Below are 14,488 nucleotides of genomic sequence, written 5' to 3' on the forward strand. Positions count from 1 at the left end.
GAAAGAGGCCCTAACGATGGCAGACTTGGGTAAAACAAAGGAAAAGATGTGGCATTACCTGGGAGAAAAATATATAGTATATATTACATAAAATATTATATCTATTAAAGTAAAAGGATACATGGGGTAGAGAAGAGTAATGGGGGAAACTTAGACACATACTGTGAGACTAAAGTACCTTTCATCTGTTTTATTAACTGCTATTGTCTGACTTAGAAGATAGTAATATTTGATGATGTAGATAAGAATGGTAAAGAAAGATTAGGTAGATTTGATGTATTTGGAAGTAGGGCGTTATTTAAAGGTTTGTTGTTGTTTTTCACAGGAATATCAGAATTCGATTGAATTTTCCTTGTCTTTTTCCTGGGCTCTCTTTTTATTTAGAAAGGTCAGCTAGATCCAATCCCACCTACCTCAAATTCCTAACAAACTTTTAGGTGTTAACCCCTAGCTGTCAAAATTTATGTAAAAGTTCCCAAATATTAAGCAGGTAAAAAATTTGGATAGTAAAACAAATGCTTTGATATCTCATCTTCATGGCTGTGTATGTCTGAGGGAACAATAACATACACAGCCGCAGGACCATCAAGGCCACAAAAGCTGACTGCATAAGGCTTTTAGCTATTTTGAATAAAACGAGTGGGCCCCTGTATACAATCTGTCGCATGCCCATTGGTCTTACTAAGGTCCTGCTGGCGTTAGGGAGCTGACTACGATGCACGGAAGGCGTATATACAGCCAGAGAAGTCGGGAGGCTCAGCTGCCTTTAGAGCGGTAAGTCGTAGGGCTAGAAAGTCGCCACCAGGCTTGTGCCAAGAACACCAACTGATCCGCAGTGCGCCTGGCCAACTGCAGCAGCCTAGCTCTGCAAATATCGCATAGCACAAAAAGCGTGTGCAGGGGGGAAACGAGAATCCGCGGCAGAAACCGAGTGCGCGGCGATCTTAAGGGTTTATTCAGTTCATGGTCTCGCCAGACTGCAAATCCCAGCAGTCACTCGTTCCATGGGAGCCAATGAGGAAGCTACAAGTTCCTGCAGCCAATCACATCCTGACCCAGTGCCGCACCTGGACTGGATTCTGGGGTTTGTGGTTTTCACGTGGCAACATCACACCATGGTGGCTAAGGCAATGTAGGCCACGCGTCCGATTCGAAACGAAAGCCCCCCCTTATAACTTTATGTTGGTCTCCAGGCTAACCCCTTAAATGTCATTACTTCCAGGCCTTACACCTCTCAAAAATCGTAAACTTCTTCTAATGCCATACAGAAAAAAATATGTTACTTTCAGATTAAGGCCCAGCAGTCCCGCTCGCCTCACCTCCTTTAACCGTCGCCGGAAAGTATCGCGAGAACAGCCCCGTTTGGGCGTTGTCATGCTTCCAGAAAGGCGGTTCACGTGAAGACTGACACAGGCCTCAGCCAACAGAATTTCCCTTTAACTCTCATCGCTGCAGCGTGCGTGGGGAGGCCTCCGTGAACTCTGACCTCAGCCTTCCGTAGCGTCCCGCGTCTGTCGCCCCAGCCCCCGGAGCGAAGGAGGCGGGTTTTGGCCTCTTGCCCTAGGGAGCGAGTGCGGAGGGAGTGGGAGCGAGTCGGCCCTGAGTGGAAGTGTCTGAATCCCCGGAGAAGCCCTGCTGTACGCCCCGCCGCCCATGAGCTCGTTCTCCAGCGAGTAGCGTCGTCGTTAGGCCGACCCTGTAGCCTCTGCTTCCCCCGGGACAGGCCCACGCCTCGCCGGGGAGGAGGCAGCCTGTGGAGGCGCCTCCCTAGTCAGCGTCGGCGTCGCGCTGCGACCCTGGAAGCGGGAGCCGCCGCGAGCGAGAGGAGGAGCTCCGGCAGCTGCGGCAGCAGCGGGCAACAGCTCCAGTAGCGCCAGCGGGCGGGATCGAGGCCGTCAACATGGCGAGCGCCTCGTACCACATTTCCAATTTGCTGGAAAAAATGACATCCAGCGACAAGGACTTTAGGTGAGGCCGAAATCCTACTCTTACCCCACCTCGAGGTCCCCTCTCCGCGGCCCTGGCCCTCATGCAGGCCTTGCCCCACCCCTCCGGCCATAACCAGTTCCCTCGCTTCCCTGAGGTCTCCAGCCCACCACTCTGCTTGCTCCCTCATCCCGGCAGGCCCCTTCTGACCCCCTCCCCCCCATTCTTTCCTCTAGGCCGTTGCCTGCCACGGTCTCTGGGCCTCTTCCTTCTGCTAAGCGCCCCCACCGCATTCCCTGCCCCGCTAGGACCTGGTTCTTGCATCTCAGGTAGCGCGAAGGGGCGAAACCACTCACCATCGTGGGGAAGGGAGTTGCTGTAGGCCGGGAGACCGGGCGGCCAGGCCTACCAGCCGGCCCTCCCGAGGCGCTAGGCCGCCTTGCTAGCTGGGGCCCAAGCTGCTGCCCACTCGGAGACCCAGCAGCCGCTTCCTTTCCGTCAGGTGTGAGTGGGCCTGCCTGCATTCAGGTTTAATGAATAACTTTTTTTGAGCTCTTTGCTGGTTGGGTTATATACTTTCTCTTAGGATTATTTCTCTTCGTGAAGGTGGGAAGAAGGGGGAGGGGAGCCAGCCAGGATGGAGGAAACTTCGCTTGTAGGGTTTTCCCGCCAGCATCTCTGTCAATTTCCCTTGTCAGGTAAAACCCCCCAGAAGCTCGGGTTTCAGTCTCATATCCTTACATGCGAAATCACTGCCAAAGGGATGAATTGCTGAACCTTAAACATAGCAAATGGATCTTCTTCATTGAAGGAGTTTTCTAATATGGAGCTGGTTAATATGCAGCTTAATTATAGCAGTTCTGTTCTAAGAGATTTGTACTGTCGGTTCCAAATTCTTATGTATATTGAAGATGTTATATTTTCGCAGATTTTTTTTTTTTGTAGACTATAGTGATCATTACATTTCTTCCTTAATGCCTCTCATCCCTTCACAAATGAATATAAATACTTGATCTAAAAAAAGCTTTTTATTTCTTTGATACTTAAGTTTTGTTCTCCAGTGCTTCAGTGGTTGTAATTTGTGTGCATTTTCAAGGAAAGAACAAATAATCTCCAATTAAAATTGTCTAAAGAGCTTATGTTTGCTTGTTTTATATGAACAACAATGTTTTAACACCTGAAATTATGTCCAGATCCTATCTACCAGGAAGAACTTTTCAGATTTGTGAAATGATAACCGTGAAAAAAGTAATGCTCCTGTTCCTAATTAAGTTGATATGCTGGCATATTAAAATGGTCAGTGAAGCATGCAGTTTTGTGACTTCAAAACCACGATTTAAAAAAAATTTTGTACCTAGGGAGCTTTTAAGTGCTGTATAGAAAGTTAAAAATCAGTTTGCTAATGCTAAAGATTTTACTATTGTGACTTTTTGGAAGTGACATATGTTTGTTTTGGAATTTTAGATTTGTGTAGTTCTAGGACCAAAATCAAGATTGTTGGGGGAAATAAAAGTTTTGTGGTGTTTTAAGGATTAGAATGCTGTTCAATTCCCCTTGGAGCATTGCTTGCCCCCAATAAAGTCATTGAAATGTAAATAAACATTTGAATGGAACTTACATAAACTTTTTGCTGTATAAGGTGTGTGGTGTGATTCCCTCCCCTCTTTTGTCTGTATGGCTCATCCTGTAAAAGTACCAAATTTCATTCCGATTGTACTCAATTTCAGTCTAAAGGTAGCACTTTTCCTGTAATAATACAATTTTGTTCAACTAGTCAGACTTGTGTGTGCATAGTATGTTTAGAAAGACTAGAGAAGTCATGCCCTGCGATGATACTCCATATGCGATTATTTACTGAAGCCTCCTTAAATTTCTTGTAAAGATAATATATACGTGCCTAGGTTTTTTTTTTAAATATATGAAAGAAGTAACGCTCTGATGCTAAAATATAGTCATTGATGAATTTGATAACGATTATCTACCAGTTTGGGTTGGAATGAATCAAACATTGCCTGGAGGATTAGTGTAATATTGGTATATTTCTAGTAGCTTAATGTTATACAAGGTATGTTTAGGAACAATAAGTGACTTCTAGTAATTTGACATCGTTAAGGTGTTTTTATTAACTCTTAAAGACTTTTTTGTAATACACTCCAACCATCTAGTTAACAGAAGTCTTTGGAACTAAAGCACTCCTTATATTAAGTTTAAACAGACATTTAAGGATTAATTAAAATAATGAGCATCTGAAGTTGAGTATTTTGAAGATTTTGCTGCATATTTTCAGTACATTTATTTTAATAGATTTATTTGTTTCTAAAAAGATGCTTTGTTCTCATTAGAAATGTATTTATTTTGGTGTATATACCAAGATTTGTGGCTACATATTTTAAAATACTTACTATAGCAGGAGCTTGAGATACCAGAGGATCTTGAGTGCAAGGTTAATATTATGGTATGCCCAACATATGCAAAACACTCTAGCTTGTACTAAGGAGAGGGGAAGAAAACAATGCAGCCAAAATGAAGAAAAAATTTTGTTCTCCTCATGGTAGAATCCAAAGGGAATTTGACCTAGTCACAACATCTGGGTTCTAATGACGGGCAGTTCTTTCTTGTGAACTGTGAGATCTTGGGCAAGCTACTTAATTTGAGATTGCATTTTCACTTCTGAGAGGCTTGGGCATGGATAATTAGAAAAGGTCACTTGTAAGTCTCTTTTTGGATATCTACATAGTCCATTAATGCAGAGAAGGTAGAGAAATGGATACAGGCTTCAAATTTTTGAAATTTCATCATTTTTAAAGAATCCTTTTGTAGGACTTAAATCATAGGCTCAATTTATTGAGAAAATTACTTAATATTCCTTTTGTGTTTTAGTATTCTGCATTATTTGAAAGTAGGATATTAAAATATATGAGAAAGAGGAAGCCTTAGGATGAGAAATGTCAAGACTAGGAACTCTTTGAAAAAGGGAGGAGGCATTTGTGTATCCTAATGTCCAGGATAGTACCTGTCATCTACTGTTAGCCTTGGTTTAGTGAAAAACTATTTTTAAAATAATGAATGCTATCTCAAACCTTTAGAAGAAAAATAAAGAAACATCATTCTTTGGAACAATCACTTCTCATCACTTCTTCCCCAAAAGAAATACTTCCTTGAGTATACTCAGACTTTTTTCTAGAAAACCTTTATTCCAATGTATATTAGTTACTTGAAGTCCAAAAATGCCTAGGAATGTGTGTTCCATAAAGGAGTAGAGTAAAAATAAAGTGATGTAGCCAGGAGGTAGATGGTTGTGTAGATACCAGAGTGAAAGCTTTAATATGGATGAACCATGTGAATACTCCACTTATGAATATTACTATTGACTAGTACAGTGGGCAGTGGTAACTAATGAAGTTCTTTTACTTTCATATGCTCCACCACCAATTGAATTAAAGTATTCCAAGGAATCAAGGGCTAAAGAAAATAACACTTTTCTCTGTTCATAACAGTTAATGCTTACTGCGAGCTTGATTTTATTTATTCTTACAACTCTAGTAAAAGTGGATAATAATAGTCTCTACTACAGTTGAAGAAACTGAGATTTGAAGAGATTAAGTACTTGTCCAAAGTCAGTCAGATAGTAGGTCTGGGATTTCTAGGACTTCTTTACCCCCAGAGCATGAACTCTTAACTACCTAGCTATGCCACCTCTTCAGGGTTTTGACTAGAGGATATTAAGAATCACCCCTTAAATTTCAGTTCCCTCTGAAATTAGGTTTATGGAATATTTTATGCTAGAAGATGCTTTTAATAATTGAGAAAGACTACAAAATTTAAGAGCTGGTGCTTGCCCTCAGTAAATCTATATGCTTATTGAACACTTAAGACACTACTGGAAAAAGGTAAATAACCCAGGGCAATATGTAGTTGTGAGGCATTAAGTGCCAGAGAAGATTAAAGCAAGGTGATTCATGCCTACAGAGAGATCTGAGCTAGGTCTTGAAAATGAAGTTCTACGTAGAAAAAATAAATACAAGTATAAAAGTATACTGTACAAAACTTCATTGGGGAAGAGGAGTAGATTCTTGACTGTAGCTGGATGGGTATTGTTCACAGAACTCCTCAGGGGTAGGGACCTTGTCTTATTGAAATTAATTTTCTACTCTGTCTAGTTCTTGGCCATGTGGGTTCTCAATAGGTACTTGTTCTAGTAGAATTGGATTTTAGTTCCAATGTTAAAAAAGTACATTGGGATTTTAGGAACCTTCAAAAATCTATTTATTTAAATACTATTGTATTTCTATTTATTTAAATCTATTTATTTGTAAAATCTATTTATTTAAATACTACTTGATACAATCTTGTTAAAATAATTCACTGCATTGTAGAATGCAAGCAGTTCCCAGCTTGATAATGGTTTATGTTACCAAATTTATTTATTTAGGTATTTTGGATATTGGAAGTTATTTTCTCTTTGAACGTGTTTAAAATGCTGATAAAAATATCAGGCCTGTTAAAGAATTATAGGCTTTCAGAGCTAGAAGGGACTTTAGAGATCTTATCACCTAGCTGAAAGTACTGTGTGGGCATTTACAATAATATAACAGGAAATAGTAAGTGAAATTATCTTGACTACTTGTGCTTGAAGAAAAGTAAGTTTAATCAGAAGAAGTAGATTTGCAGAGATTAAGAAGGTGATTTCTGGGTACTTTTAAAATACTTTGCAGGTTGATGACAGTAACTTGATTTTGCTTAGGTGATTTTTCTTGATGGAGATACACTACTAACTGATTATCAGCATTGATTAGGGCTCATTACTGAAAAAGAGAGGAAAGGACCCTCATTGAGGAAACTGGGAAGGAAGATGAGTAAAAATCAGTTTTATTTACGTGAATAAGACTGTTCCAAGTGAATAATTCTTAGCTCTCTGAGTAATAAAGGAGAAAAAGTGAGCTAGCAGTGGTGTGTATGCAAAATCTTTGAAAGGTAACTCGTTAACTAGGTGATGAAGTTCGCAATATCACTTAGATTTCTGTTGGAAGCAAGGGTAAAATTGTGTTTATATATGAGGGGAGGAGTTGCGGTGAGAGTTCTTGTGCTGTGCAAGGTATCCATGTCTACCATTATGTCTGCTTCTCTACATTGGATTTACTAAAGATGAATAAGTTCACCCCTTAATCAGTCCAGTGGAATAAGCCAGGTATGTAAGTTCTGGACTATGTTTTGTTTATCACTGGGTTTGCAGAGTATAGTTCCTTATGCTGGTACCCCAAAATACTTGTTGAATAAATGAAGGAGATGGCATTGCCTGCAGGTTGTATCAACCTGGGAATCCCATAGGACCCTGAAACTTAACCTTTTATTTTCCCCTTTTTCCACCTTAAGCCTTCTTTATCCTTAGGTTGGCCTGTTAAATTAGCATCCACTGAAAGTCCCAAGCAGAAAAATCTTGCTGTCACTCTTGTCCTATCTTTCTTCTCTCCTTTAGTCTCCTGATGAGTATTTCTCAAATTAGTTTTGCTGCTGTCTCAGGCCTCCTCCTAATCCAGTCTATTGTTCACTCTAGCCATTAGAATTTTCTTCCTAAATATCACAGCTGATCAGTGCTTCCCTCACTAATTCCCATTGACTACAAGATAAACTCCAAACTTTTTAGCTGTTGCCCATTTGGACTCGCTGAAACCATTCTCCCTAAAATCCCTAACAATCTCCTAATGTAACTGATTTAGTAGATATTTTCTTTGCTCATCTATTTGATATTTAAGCACTGTTTACAACTTTTTCCTTGAAATTCTCTTATATAAACAGCCCTGACACAAGTTGAGTTTATTCATTACTGTGAATGAAGGAGAACACACACTCTGGAGCCTCTCAGTAAGAGGTGTTAGAAGGAACCTATTTATTTGGGTAATTGTAGGAAGGGATCTAAGGAAGCAGAGCTTTGCTTTAGATTGAATGTTGTCAATCCAGAAAGTGAGTTGCGGTAGAAAGTAAGGGCAATTCTATGATTTGTCATCTTAATAAGTTTTATAAGAAGAGCAGACCTAAGTGGGGGTAAAGCTATAATTGGTAAAGTAGCAGCAGTTGCTCATTTAATTGGAGAGGGGTATGTTTAGTATTTTATATTTGGTGTTGCTCAGTGACCTTGTCTGACGTGTATGTTCTGAGATTGTATATGGCCACGAAAACAGTATGCTTTAGCTGAAAGCATTATATCAGTTTGTAATAACATTGAGCCTCAGAATAGTTTCTGGACTGCAGGGGCTACTGTTTTTTCTTTATCCATTCCCCTTTTGGGCTGCAGGACATTAATTTATGATCATATCTTTACCATGGCTGAGATTTTGTTAATTAAGATCAGAGGAATATCCATTCAATATAGTTTATAGTTTATCCAGAGTTAATTCTTTCTCCTGTTATAAGATAGTGGTTGAACCATCTGATGTGACAGTGGCTGTACAGGGACATTAAGACTCTGGACAAGTATATATCAGCTGACTGTAACTAACACCCAGTTCTTGTGGTTTTCCTCCTACTTGTTTCCTACTAACTCATCCTTTACCATCCCTATGTCTGATCCATTTTGAAGAACTATTAATTTTGACTTGTAAAGTTCGAATAGAGACGGTTCTCATTATTTGCAGTAGTTATGTGCTATGAAGTCATCAAAAACACGGAATTAGAAAGTACTGAACCATTGCTTGGGGAATTTCAGTGTTAGATTCCTGTGAACCCCTTGTTACAGCATTCTCATCAGTTGATTAGTTCATAACCTTGGTTTTATGTGTTTCTGTTTAAAGATACCTTATTTAATATATATTTATTGTTGATTCATTAACATTGAATTCACAGTCAATAGCACTATAATTCATGCTAGAAAGTAGCTTATTTAACACATATATTTCTTCCAGAAGGCACATCACAGCCTCCTTTCACTTTGGAATGCTAGACAGCACTTCATCACTATGCTTGGAGGCCATAACAATAAGACCATCAACAAAAAGCACAAGCATGTGAAAAACAGGTTACTAAATAGGCTGAGAAGAGAATGCTTGTTTATAGCATGAGAGGTGGAACCAGGGAGGCAAAGTGTTGCCTTGTTCCACCACAGCTGACATTATATGTGGTGGATGACTCAAGTTTTTCACCCTTCTGTCCTTGTCTGCAAATGACTAAGAAATGGGCAGTATTAATTTTGGGGTTACAAATTTTAATGAGTAGGCAAATTCACAAAGAGGAATCTGTGAATAATGAGGATCAACTGTATGTCCATGTTTTATTTTATCTTCATTGATTGCCATAACCATTCAAGCTACCATCATTTCTCATTTAGACTGCTGCAGTAGTTCTCCTAACTGGTCCCCATTCAGTCTGGCTAAATGAATGAAGAGTGGTTCTCTCCAAAATGTGGTCTGCAGTATATGTAGATGGAGTAATGGTTCTGAAATGCAAATCTGATCATTCCATTTGCTCCCCATCTTTACCCCAGATATCTTTCAGGACCTTCCCATTGCTCTTAGAATAAAAACCGTAAAGACTAAAATCAAGGTGTGGTCTACAGATCTTTTTAATTCCTGGCCCTTGCTTACCTGGCACCAGTTCCTACCCTGCTCCCATGATTCTGCCCACTCTTTAGATCCGTCTTCCCTGACGCACAACCCCCAATCCAGTCTAGGTCAGTTTACATTGTTATACTAATGTGTTGTTTTGGTGACACATTCCTTTCCTTCATTGCGTTTATCTCAGTTCATAATTACAGAGGTACTTACTCTTATATATAATTTTTTTTTTTTTTTTTTTTTTTTTTTTTTTGAGACAGAGTCTCACTCTGTTGCCCAGGCTAGAGTGAGTGCCGTGGCGTCAGCCTAGCTCACAGCAACCTCAAACTCCTGAGCTCAAGCGATCCTCCTGTCTCAGCCTCCCGAGTAGCTGGGACTACAGGCATGCGCCACCATGCCCGGCTAATTTTTTCTATATATATTTTTAGCTGTCCATATAATTTCTTTCTATTTTTAGTAGAGATGGGGTCTCGCTCTTGCTCAGGCTGGTCTCGAACTCCTGAGCTCAAACGATCCGCCCACCTCGGCCTCCCAGAGTGCTAGGATTACAGGCGTGAGCCACCGCGCCCGGCCGTATAATTTTTAAAATTAATATGTCTCTTACTAGACTGTAATATAAGCTCTAAGACAGCAAGAATTCTGTTTGCTTTGGCTAGCTCTTGTATCCACAACAGTTAGTACAGTACCTGGTAGGTAGTAGGTTCTCATTACACAGTGAGTAAATATGTAAGGCCCTTCCCATCTTGACCTTAGCCTATGTTTCCATCATCTTCCCTTTCTTTCTCCATCAGGTTTCTATGCTCCAGCCATACTGAACTGTTACTTAGTCCTTCACTCTGAGATGCTCTGCCCCTCTGCACCATCACCACTGGGGAAAAAAAAATAATTTAAATCCCAAACCAGCTTTCCCTATGCAAACCCTTGTTCATCTTTTGAGATCCAACCTAGCAGTCAGTTCTTTGGTGTAATAATTGCTCTTGAGTATTGTTTTTAAAAATTTGTCCCATTAAAGAAGTTAAGAGAAAGGGACTAAACTCAGTAGGCTTTATTATAATACTTCTTTGAGACAAGGGGTCAGGGATTATTCACCTTTATGTCTGTCCTTAGTTCTTAGTCTAGGCTTTCTTATATAATAGGCAATGAGTAAATAAATGATGAATAAAGGTATGAATCTGTTTACCAGTAGAATCACTCAGAACCATAAACAACTTTTTACTTGAGAGTATCTGCTTTTTACTTAATGTCACTGTTTCCTCTTGAAACAGATAACTGGCATTGCAGTGGTCCTTAGAAGTTATAACTATTATGATTATTTAATGGATTTTATTCAAGTAAAATGGTTAAGATGTTTTCAGTGCTTTGAAGTGCCTGAATTAATGTGCTATGCAGTTTTTCACTTTTCAGAATATTAATGAAAATTAGGTGGTTTTAATTTTGTTTTGTCATCGTATCAAAATGAGGAGGGGCTTCCAAATGAGGAGAACTATATTTTTTTAAAAGTACATGATTGTATTGCTCCAGTGTAAATATAAACTTTTCTTTATAAACAGTTTTATAAAACTTGGTAAGAATTGAACTACATGTTGCGTGTAGTTTAAAACTTTGTCAAATCAGTATTAAATGAAAAGTTTCAATACTGGTTAAAGTTATCATGTAAGTAGCAAATTGCTGAATTAGTAAGTTGGCTTTTGTCAACCTTTACCACATAGTTTTATTGTCCATGTTGTTGGACTATCTCCATAGCTGTTGTATCAGTTCAGCTCCAATAGTTGTGTTTTTTTAATTTAAACATGGACTTTAACATTTTTATATAAAATAAAAGATTTTTACTCAGACTGGATCTAGTTCAAATAAAAGAAAAAGGCGTTAAGTAGTTATTTTAGTTGGATTATTTCCATAGGTGGAAGGGAGCCAAGAATTATGGGAAAGTTCATTTGGCTTTTAAAGTGGTCTTAGGGCTTTATTTGAATGTGATAATCTCATTCTGAGAAATTACTTTCAAAACCTTGAATTGTTCTGTAAGGCATATGGAGGAAAATCTGAGACTCTATTTACCTTATTTTACCAGAGACTATTTACTTTGTCCTCTATTCAGCTTTTTCATTTAAATCTCGTGTTAGACAATTGATCAGTCTGGGTTTTTGTCAGGCTTTTCAGTGTTAGATCTTCCTTTTGTAGTGGTTCTTAAAGGGAGGAGGATGGATGCCAGGTGGAGCAACTTTTCTAAAATCACCACTTTGCCATTTTGAAAATATATATTCTAGTGATGGGAGTTGGGGTGGGGGATAAGAATTTGTATTTTGGAAATTTTACAGTAATTTGTAATATGTGGGCCCCAAAGCAACACACATATTATGCAAGAAAGATGTTCTTAATGTTTGCGCTTTAGGGTTTCCTAGATAAAATTCAAATCCCATGCAAAGAAAAAGTAAAGAGGAACTTTTCTTCCCTAAAAGTAGTGATGCAATTAATTAGAATGAGAGAGCACTCACTGTAGGTCCTAGTAGTAAATTTGAAATAAAGACTGACCTGGGGAAGATAATTTTGGGTAACGGTACCTGATGTAAGAACATATCAGGACTTTAAAATATCTCTTTATATGGATATTTATGATCACTTAAAAACATGGATGAGTTCTATAAATACTGTGTTCCTGTTGAGTGAATGAAATAGCACCAGATTTGAAAAATCATTTTTTTATTAATGTTTTAAAATATCAGTTATATTGAAATTTCAATTTTTTGATAGGTTTATGGCTACAAATGATTTGATGACAGAACTACAGAAAGATTCCATCAAGTTGGATGATGATAGTGAAAGGAAAGTAGTGAAAATGATTTTGAAGTTACTGGAAGATAAAAATGGAGAGGTACAGAATTTAGCTGTCAAATGGTAAGTTGTTTTTTACTTGTTGGATCCTTTTCCTCCCCCCCCAAATCTGTTTAAAAAGCTCTATGATAGTTGGTAAATTATCCTAGTCTTATACTATGTCTTTATAGAGTATTTTTTAGAATTTTTAGGTAACTAGTGAATGGTAGTGTTTGTATATGGTACATACAGTATATTTCCTTGTGGCATATAAATTACTAAATGTGGCCTTTCATGGTATTTCTTTTAATGCTTATAAAGTATATACAGAAACAATGGTTCTCTCACTTGTTTAACCATAGCCTGATTTTTTTTTTTTTTTTAGCTGGGTTAAAAGGCTTGCTTGCCTCTTTCACTGTATTCCAGCCAGGATGAAATTTACAACCACACAATTAAGGAAAATAAACACAAATAATAAAATTCTTAATAAAGAATAGTAGCAGTTAAAACCGTGGTTAATTCAAAACAACACAGATGATACAATGGTTACAAAAATCTTTCCTAAAAATTGTGGAAATTGTAATTGTGTATATAATGCATTGGGAGCTTCTTGTTAGGCATAATGTTGGCAGTTGAGTTTCGTAGTAGGCTACAGAATTTGAGTTCTCAGTAAATTCTATTAATGTCCCTATTTAATTCACGAATGCAAATTTTAGAAGCTCTTAATTTACATAGTAAGTTATTAGTAATTATAGCCTGTAGTTTGATATAAAAATTAAATTACGGAATTATGTCATTTTGTATATCATATTTGGTATCAGTTTAAATAAGGTATTATCCCATTAGTACTCCTTTATTGGATTTTCTTATAAAGGTTTTAAATTTGTTTTAGACTAAGCTGTTACATAACTTCTGTAGAAACAAGCAAAAATGAGAGAAATCATTGGTCAGCATAGAATTGCTAGATATGCAATACAAATTTGTTTAACTTGGGACCTTTGTAAGTTTAAAATAAAATGAATCTTTCAAAAAATAAGTTGTAGAATAATGCAGATGTGTCAGTAATTTTACTTCAGTTTCTTTCATCTTTTGCCATGTATCTAATAAACAATTAAGCTTTGTTCAAAATATATGCTGAGTGTTTCCCGGCCTTTAAAACCAATAATTAAAAGTAGTCTTTGTCCCAGATTGAGAGTTGGGAGGTATGTAGATCTTATTTACTGTGTATGAATCTTAACTTATTAGGAAATTTCTTGATCTTTTGATGGTCTTTTATATTTATAATTAAAGATGTTGGGGAAGAAACAACATATATATTCAAGAAAACAAAGGAATTAGGATCTAAACAAATGTATTAGGAGATTAATTAAATCATGATAAGAGGTAAATAAATAATCTAAGAGGTGATTCTTAGAGGAGGGAAAATTTCTATAGGTAGATAAATTACTAATAGCCTTATCAAGAAATTGGAAAAATTGTCAGAGAACTTGCTGCCCAAAGGAAAGTTCCAGAAATCTTTTACAGACATCTTTGAAACCTCAAAGAACAGATAGTTCCAGCACAGATAGTTTTACTACTGTTCCAGAACATAGCAGGAAAACCTTCCAGACTTTCAAGTCTTATACATTATAACAAATCCTGACTAGAGATAACACTAAAAAAAAAAAAACCCAACCACCTCTATAAACCAGCTTCATTTAAGTTGTTCAAAATAAAATACAGCAGTGAATATATCATGGTCAAGTAAGATTTACCCCAAGAATATAAAAATAGTTCAGTATTATGTGCTTTATGAATTTAGTTATTTCATCGTGTTAGTAGGTCAGAGGAAATAAAAACTATCTGCTTAGTTGTCAAGACACTGATAAGATTCAGCATTGACTCTTGATTAAAAAAAAACAAAAAGTACTTAAACTACATAATATAATTGGAGAAGTGAAGAACTTCAAAAATCAGCATCGCAGTTGATGTATGATTAGAGTGAAGAACAGGTCAAGGATGCTTTATCCTACTTGACAGAATTCATCACCTGTTCTAGGTAAAACATTGAATAATATAGAAATTGATAGACCTGTTCTCTCTCCCTCTCTCCCCAAAAGCTAATAAAATACCGGGTACATTCATACTAGTCAGGGACAAGGCAAAGATGTCTATCTCTGCTATGTTTCTTTTGAGGGTATTAGCCACTGTAAGGCGAGGGGTAGGGG

At 37.7% G+C, this 14,488-nt stretch overlaps 1 protein-coding gene across 2 annotated transcripts in view; it reads left to right on the forward strand.

Moving 5' to 3' along the window:
• The first annotated feature begins 639 nt into the window (after nt 1-639).
• The window catches only part of CAND1 (cullin associated and neddylation dissociated 1), a 38,936-nt gene continuing 25,087 nt past the window's right edge, over nt 640-14,488 (forward strand). For both annotated transcript variants that reach the window (XM_069490059.1, XM_069490060.1), the window contains exons 1-2: nt 640-1,968; nt 12,222-12,365. In XM_069490059.1, coding sequence (XP_069346160.1) covers nt 1,901-1,968; nt 12,222-12,365 — 212 coding nt within the window. In that variant the 5' untranslated portion in view covers nt 640-1,900. The remainder of the gene's footprint in view (nt 1,969-12,221; nt 12,366-14,488) is intronic.

Source organism: Eulemur rufifrons, chromosome 16 (genome assembly GCF_041146395.1).
Source record: "Eulemur rufifrons isolate Redbay chromosome 16, OSU_ERuf_1, whole genome shotgun sequence".
Classification (NCBI taxonomy): domain Eukaryota; kingdom Metazoa; phylum Chordata; class Mammalia; order Primates; family Lemuridae; genus Eulemur; species Eulemur rufifrons.